This window comes from Carcharhinus amblyrhynchos, chromosome 21, assembly GCF_965287045.1.
Source record: "Carcharhinus amblyrhynchos chromosome 21, sCarAmb.v2.hapA, whole genome shotgun sequence".
NCBI lineage: Eukaryota > Metazoa > Chordata > Chondrichthyes > Carcharhiniformes > Carcharhinidae > Carcharhinus > Carcharhinus amblyrhynchos.
Window position 1 is genome coordinate 42,299,470 of NC_137344.1, and position 8,005 is coordinate 42,307,474.

At 46.9% G+C, this 8,005-nt stretch overlaps 1 protein-coding gene across 3 annotated transcripts in view; it reads right to left on the reverse strand.

The window, feature by feature from the left end:
- Positions 1-690: 690 nt before the first annotated feature.
- LOC145356389 (putative uncharacterized protein MYH16) overlaps positions 691-8,005 on the reverse strand; it is a 209,394-nt gene continuing 202,079 nt past the window's right edge. For 2 of the 3 annotated variants that reach the window (XM_080209076.1, XM_080209075.1), the window contains exon 21: positions 692-2,281. In XM_080209076.1, the coding sequence (XP_080065202.1) occupies positions 2,135-2,281 (147 nt within the window). In that variant the 3' untranslated portion in view covers positions 692-2,134. Of the gene's footprint in view, positions 2,282-8,005 lie in introns of all 3 variants that reach the window. The other variant, XM_080209077.1, reaches the window with a different exon arrangement.

An 8,005-nucleotide genomic window follows, 5' to 3' on the forward strand; every position in this document is an offset into this window, starting at 1 on the left:
GATAGCTGAATGCTTTAGTGAGCTTATAGTGCTCCATCTTAATGACAAAAAAAATCTCAATCATTGGGGGCAGCTAGTTGAGATTGAGCATCAAGCTTTGACTCCTCCCCAGTGTATCTTGTTGGCTGGAATGGGAGCTAGATCATTGTGAATCTCATTTATCAAGAGGAGCCACGTGAAAGTTTTATGGTAAAATGCTGACAAATTGCCAGGGTGATGAAAGCTGAGAATTCAGTGCTGTAGGAAAGAGAAGAACTTCAGTTTTGAAAGGCAGATTGGGGAATTTAGGGCTGTTTTCCTTACAGAAACAAAAGGCAGAGGGGTTATTTGACCAGGGGAGTTTAAAATCATGAGGGTTCTGGGATAGAGTAGATAAGGAGAAATTGTTTCCACTGGTGTGAGAGTTGAGAATGAGGGGACACAGAATAGCAAAAGTGATAAGAAAAGACTTCTTCATACAGTAGGTGGGTGTGGGGGGGCAAGTATAAGTGAAGCATTTAGAAAGGAATTAGACAGTTACCTGGAAGAGAAGAATACAGGTTAAGGAAAGGAAGACACTAAGGGAACGGCTCATTTGGAGAGCTAATAGACATGATGCGCTGAATGGCCTTCCTCTGCAGTGTCATAGTTTTGAGACTCTGCATTTCCTGACACTCTATTTACTGAATCTTACAGTGCAGGAAGAGGCCATTTGGCCCATCGAGTCTGCACTGACCATAATACCACCCAGGTCCTATCTCCGTAACCCCTTGCATTTACCCTAGCTAAGGGTCCCCTGACACTAAGGGAGAATTTAGCATAGCTAATCCACCTAACCCACACATCCTTTGGACTGTGGGAGGAAACTCACACAGGCACAGGGAGAATGTGCAAACGCCGAACAGACAGAGGTCCAAACTGGGAATCGAACCCAGGTCCCTGACGCTGTGAGTGTCAGTGATGCCCCTGTGATTCTTAATATCCACTCTGCTTTGAATCAAAAACAGTATAACTAGTAAAAGCCCACTTAGCTCAGAGTACATCACAATGATTCCCTACAATTGCTGTTCCTACTCAGTAACACTAAAGACAAGAGTACATTATACTGGGGCGGGGGACATAAAGTCAAGGTTTTGTTAGATGTGATGCTCCTAGTCTCCTGGCTGGTGGCAAGGATATTCTCCCTCAGCTGATTGCCTTTCAGTACTTACTCCAAACATCTTGCTCCACCTGTGAGCTAAGAAAGTGAACATTAACGGTGGCTTGTATTCAAGGTGAGGACTGGTCATCAAAACACAGTGACTACATTTCCAACAACAGCTGTGTCTTCCCACCTCCAAAAGAAAATATTCCGTTCTAAGAAGATTACATTGGTTTATTATATTTTAAAATGCACAGAATAATATTCACAATCATCATAGATTACATCAAAGTTATAGGGTAAAATAAGCACTCGCTGCAGAGAGTTCCATCTGTAATTAGGGGGCTACTTAAAGCTGCATTATAGATTCAACCAAGCAGTCCTCAATATATATATATATATATATAATTATATAAATATAACACAATGCTCAGTGATACAAAAATGCATTGGTTTAAGATTCCAACATTTTACTATGGTGTGGCTTCAAATCACAAATCAGCACTTTGTCACCAAAGGGAACTTCAGGGCAAGCAAGAACCAATCAAGTGTTGAGTCCAAGCGTGGCAAACTACAAATCTGAATCTAGGAAAGCTGACCAGGTTTAACCACGTTATATTGTTAACCGATCTGACTGATTTAACTAAACGCTACGTTATTGAACCATTTCAGTGAATGAGGAAGAACGCCTGAGCCACCGGTTCCATGATCCACTGCTCCCAACTAACCGATCTCCCACGCAAGCACAGTGCACATCGTCACACTGAACACAAGCCATTAAAGTGAGGAAAATACATTTCTTTTTTAAAAACTGGACGAAACGCCACTCGGTAAGACAGTTTATTTGGAAGCTCCTACCAGTCTGGATGTCCGTTTACAACACGCAGGGAGCAAAGGCATCAAGCTGTCCACATCATTTTGTTTTTACCGTGTCTCCAGTGGGAACAATTTCCCCATTTCGTTTTTCGCAGGAACAGTTAGCGCGTGAGATGATGTGGCCTCCTCTTCTGGGTGTCATTCCACAATCAGTTTCTTCAGGGAGTTAAGGTAAGTGGGAATGAGGGAGGTGGAATCTTCATCATTCAGCGTTTTCTCGCCGCGACCTTCTGACCCAGCTGAGCTAGGGGACCTGACGAGGGTGGCAAAGGGGGAATTGTAACCCTGTGGATTAAGACGGAGAGAGTCAGAGACGTCGCTCGTTTACATCCTGTATGCGCGTCTTGATGTATATCAATAGCGTTGGCTAGGTTTACAGGCTGATATAATATCGTAATGTACGAGACAACGTATCAGTGACTCCGTCTACACGTCCTACACGCCTTAGCAAAGCAGCCAACATAATCAGGGACCTCCACGCACCCCGGGCATATTCCCTTTCATCTTCCATTGGGAAAACGATACAGAAGTCTGAGACCATGTACCAACCATCTCGTGAACAGCTTCTTCCCTGCTGCATCAGACTTTTGAATGGGCCTCTCATACACTAAGCTGATCTTTCTCTTTGCCCTATCTGTAACTGCAACACTATATTCTGTACCCTCTCCTTCTCCCCTATTTACTCTATGAACTTTATCTGTATAGCACGCAAGAAACAATACCTTTCATGTATACCGACACATGACAATAATAAATCAAATCAAAAAGACAAATTGTGCAAGAACCGTAACTCTCAAATGTTATTTTTCTTTGATTTAAAATATCGTGCAGTGTTAAGTACACAAAACTTGACTTCCATTAAAAGGAGACTTAGACCTGGGGGTGGGGGTGGGCGGGGAGGTGACCACCGACTTATCCAGTGTCTGGACAATCTGGTGAAGCAATTACTGAAAGCAAATAGGATGTTTATAAAGATAGCCAGAATAGAGCAGCATGACTCTGTAAACATAATCCTAAGACTTTTACAGTGTCCTCAATTGGGCATTCACACAAAACAGCATCGAGCAATAGGACTGATCCCAAATCGAACGAGGAGGAACAAAGTCAAAGATTGTTAAAAGCTTAACTGCAAAGTCGTGTATTTTTCCCCAAAATAGGTTTTACGGTACAGATTTCCAAACCGTGGGTCACGATTCCCGTTGGGGGCTCACGGGATGAAATATTGGAGCGGTCAGGGCAGGGACTGTAAGGGCAGCTGTGGAGAAGCCCAGTGAAACTTGGGTAATGGGCTAGGCTGATCGAACTGCTGCTCGCAGCATGCTGTGTCCCAAGTGCCTGGTGAGCCATCATTTTATTGCTTCGAGTTTGATCCTAAAAAGTGGCAGGTTCAGGGAGAACGAAAGGGGTGGTGGTGGCGGGGGGGGGGGGGGGGGGGGGGCTGCAGTGTGGGGTTGGGGGGGCGCATTTTAGGGAGGAGGGGTGGCAGGATCGGGGAAGGAAGTGGGGGTGTGACAAGGTTGCGGAAGGAAGCTGGGTCGGCAGGGTTGGGGAGGGCATGCAGGGTCAGGGACTGAAGCAAAGGTGCGATTGGAACAGTTGTCAAGCCGGAGGGAAGTAGTGAGCTTTGATATGAGGCACAGGAACCTGCCCCTGGTTACTGGGGATGAACCTGCGCAAATTCAGAATCTCTCTAACAGTGTCGTAACTAGCCACCCCCTCCAGTCATAAGTCCTCACCCCCTCACTCCAGGGTGACATTAATTTAAAAGCATTAATTAGTGGAATGCCCCAGGGGTCGGTGCTGGGGCCTCAGCTATTTACCATTTATATACATGATCTGGAGGAGGGAACCGAGTGTACGGTGTCGAAATTTGCTGACGACACCAAGATTGGGGGAACGGCAAATTGTGCGGAGGGTGTGGAAAGTCTGCAGAGGGATCGAGAGAGGGTGGGCGAATGGGCCAGGAACTGGCAAATGGAATTTAATGTTGGCAAGTGTGAGGCTGTCTACCTTGGTAGGAAGGACTACTACTTACGTGGCGAAAAACTGCAGCATGCGACGGTGCAGAGGGACCTCGGGGTCCTTGTGCATGAGTCGCAAAAACCCAGCCTGCAGGTGCAGCAGGTGGTCAGGAAGGCGAATGGGATGCTGGCCTTCATAGCGAGGGCGATTGAATATAAAAATAGGGAGGTCTTGCTGCAACTGTACAGGGCACTGGTGAGGCCGCAGCTGGAGTACTGTGTGCAGTTTTGGTCGCCGCCCTTGCGCAAGGATATTTTGGCCTTGGAGGGAGTGCAGAGGAGGTTTACTAGGCTGATACCGGGCTTGAGCTATGAGGAGAGGCTGAATAAACTAGGCTTGTACTCGTTAGAGTTTAGAAGAATGAGGGGAGATCGCATTGAGACGTACAAGGTAATGAATGGGATGGATAGGATAGAGGTGGAGAGGCTCTTCCCGCTCAAAGGTCAGTAGGACTCGAGGGCACAGCCTCAAGATAAGGGGGGGACAGTTTAGAACGGAGTTGAGGAGGAACTTCTTCACTCAAAGGGTGGTGAATCTCTGGAATTCTCTGCCTGTTGAAGTGGTGGAGGCTGCCTCGCTAAATATATTTAAGATGCGGGTAGATAGGTTTCTGGTAGGCAAGGGAATTAAGGGTTGTGGGGAGAGGGCGGGAAAGTGGAACTGAGCCACTTCAGATCAGCCATGATCTTATTGAATGGCGGGGTGGGCTGGAAGGGCTGGATGGCCTACTCCTGCTCCTATTTCTTATGTTCTAACACGGGGGTCACAGTGGAGAAAAGGCTTGGGAAGTGAACAGACATGTGCAAATACACACACACATATGCACAAAGTTTTAAAGTTTATTAGTGTCCTCGTTGCCACTCCAACCTGTTTGTGTACACTGAGGGAGAACTAAATACGACCCGTGCACCTAACCAATACACAAATATAAATACATGCACAGATGCATACACGCACATACACACACACACACACACTCACAGACAGACAGTTAAACAGAACACAGGAAGGTACAGATGCAGCGAGTGGTTTCACTGAGCTCTGAAGTGGGTTAAGGTGAATTTGGTGGCTGCTTTTGGTTGGGTTGCCCTGAGGTGATGGGGAACTGGCTGCAGGGAGACAGTTGGAGACAGCGAGAAGTCAGTGCCCACTTGCTGCTGGCACAGGCTGTGCAGCCGAAAAAATGAAAGCAAAACGTGAGGTTCAGCAGTGCGTCAGCTGGGTTTGACCCTGTGCAGGTGGAGAATTCATAGCGTTAAAAACAACATGGAAAACATGTTAGATTAAGGTGAGAAATACTGCAGACGCTGGAATCGGAAAGAGAGAAGAAAATGCTGGAAAATCTCAGCAGGTCTGACAGCATCTGTGGGGAGGGAAAAGGGGCAATGTATCAAGTCTAGGTGACCCTTTGTTAGCTGAAGAGAAGGAAAATCAGACACCATTTATATTACCGGGGTGAGGGGAGGCTGTAATTGATAAGATCGGCATAGGTTAAAAAAAAATCAAAGAGAATGTAAGTGGTTGGGGCTAAAGGCTGAGAATGGTGCTAAGATCTTCTTGGAATTCAACCATTCAAATTACACAAGTATTTCTAGTTTTTTTTTGTCAAGAGGAAAGAGACAGTTTCCTAATGCTCTGCGGGAGAACCGCCTACTCTGTAGAATTTTAACCATATTTGATATCTGTTTTTGTGTCTGCTTGCTCTCGATTTAGCTGGGAGAGTGGAATTACGTAGGCCACAGGCATCAGGCGACACGCAAAATCTACAGGATCAGTGTTACACACGCAGCCCTTTGCTACAAAGCCTTCCGACAGAGTCCGGTAAAGATCTGACGTTTGGCTCACAACAACTGGTAGACAGGCCACAGGGGATCTCATCTATCGTTGATTCTTTCTTTTAGGTCATTCATGGGACATGAGCGTTGCTGGCTGCCCAGCATTTATTGCCTATCCCTAGTTGCCCTCATTCAGAGGGCAGTTGAGAGTCAACCTTTGCTTTGGATCTAGAGTCACATGTAGGCCAGACCAGGTAAGGGCGGCAGATTTCCTTCCCCAAAGGCCGTGTTGGTTTTTCCGACAATCAACAACGGTTTCATTGGATTCTTAATTCCAGATATTTTTTATTGAATTTAAATTCCATCACCTGCCGTGGTGGGATTCGAACCGGGGTCCCCAGAACATTAGCTGATTTTCTGGATTAATAGTCTGGTGATAAAACTGGGGGAGCGTGTTGGAAGGTAGGTCTGCTGAGGAGCAGCAGAGGATCTTTAAGGAGATCTTTCTTGGTGCTCAGCAGAAATTTATTCCGATGGTCAAAAAGGACTGTAGGAGGAGAGGTAATAAGCCGTGGATAACGAAGGAGGTGAAGGAAAGTGTTAAACTAAAAGCGGAGGCATTTAGAGTAGCTAAAAGTAGTGGGTGAGAAGAGGATTGGGAGAGGTTTAAATGTCAACAAAGACTGACAAAGAATTTGATAAAGAAGGGTAGGAGAAACTATGAAGCTGGGCTAGCGCTTAACATAAAAAAGGATAGCAAGAGTTTTTATAAATATATACAAAGGAAGAGGCTGGCTAGGGTGAATGTCGGGGGACTTAGTGGTAGGGGATGGCTGAGGCCTCGAATAACGTTTTGGTCTTCATGGAGGAAGACGTGAATAATTTGCCGGGTGTTAGCGATGGAAAGGCGGTAGGACTGGAGGGTCTTAATGACATTACTGTTACTAGAGAGGCGGTGCTTGACAGACTGGAGGGACCGATTGTGGACAAGTCCCCAGGACCGGATGGAATGCATCCGAGGGTTCTGAAAGAAATGGCGGAGGTGATAGCGGATGTCTTGGTGGTTATTTTCCAAACGTCGCTGGATTCCGGGGTAGTGCCGGAAGCTTGGAAAGTGGCTAATGTTACACGGTTGTTTAAGAAGGGTGGCAGGCAAAAGGCAGGGAATTATAGGCCGGTTAGTTTAATGTCTGTTGTAGGTAAAATGTTAGAATCCATCATTGAGGAAATAGCGCGGCATCTCGAGGGGAATTGCTTGACACAGCAGACGCAGCACGGTTTCGTTAAGGGGAAGTCGTGTCTGACAAATTTATTGGAGTTCTATGAGGATGTGTCTAGGGTGGTGGATAGAGGAGAGCCGGTGGATGTGGTCTTTCTTGATTTTCAGAAGGCGTTTGACAAGGTACCTCACAAGAGGTTATTGCAGAAGGTCAGGGGGCATGGAGTTGGGGTTAGGGTGTTAGCGTGGATAGAGGATCGGTTGTCAAATAGGAGGCAGAGAGCGGGGGTCAACGGGTGCTATTCGGTTTGGCGGTCGGTGACTAGTGGAGTGCCCCAGGGGTCGGTGCTGGGGCCTCAGCTATTCACCATTTATATAGATGATCTGGAGGAGGGAACCGAGTGTAGGGTGTCGAAATTTGCTGATGACACTGAGATTGTTGGAATGGCAAATTGTGCGCAGGGTGTGGAGAGTCTGCAGAAGGATCTAGATAGGCTGGGCGAATGGGCCAGGAACTGGCAAATGGAATTTAATGTTGGCAAGTGCGAGGTGGTCCACTTTGGTAGGAATAATGGTAGGAAGGAGTATTACTTACGTGGCAAAAAACTGCAGCAGGCGACGGTGCAGAGGGACCTCGGGGTCCTTGTGCATGAGTCGCAAAAACCCAGCCTGCAGGTGCAGCAGGCGGTCAGGAAGGCGAATGGGATGCTGGCCTTAATAGCGAGGGGGATTGAATATAAAAGTAGGGAGGTCTTGCTGCAACTGTACAGGGCACTGGTGAGGCGGCAACTGGAGTACTGTGTGCAGTTTTGGTTGCAGTACTTATGCAAGGATATTTTGGCCTTGGAGGGAGTGCAGAGGAGGTTTACTAGGCTGACGCCGGAGTTGAGGGGGTTGAGCTATGAGGAGAGGCTGAATAAACTGGGCTTGTACTCGTTGGAGTTTAGAAGAATGAGGGGAGATCTCATTGAAACGTATAAGATGATGAATGGG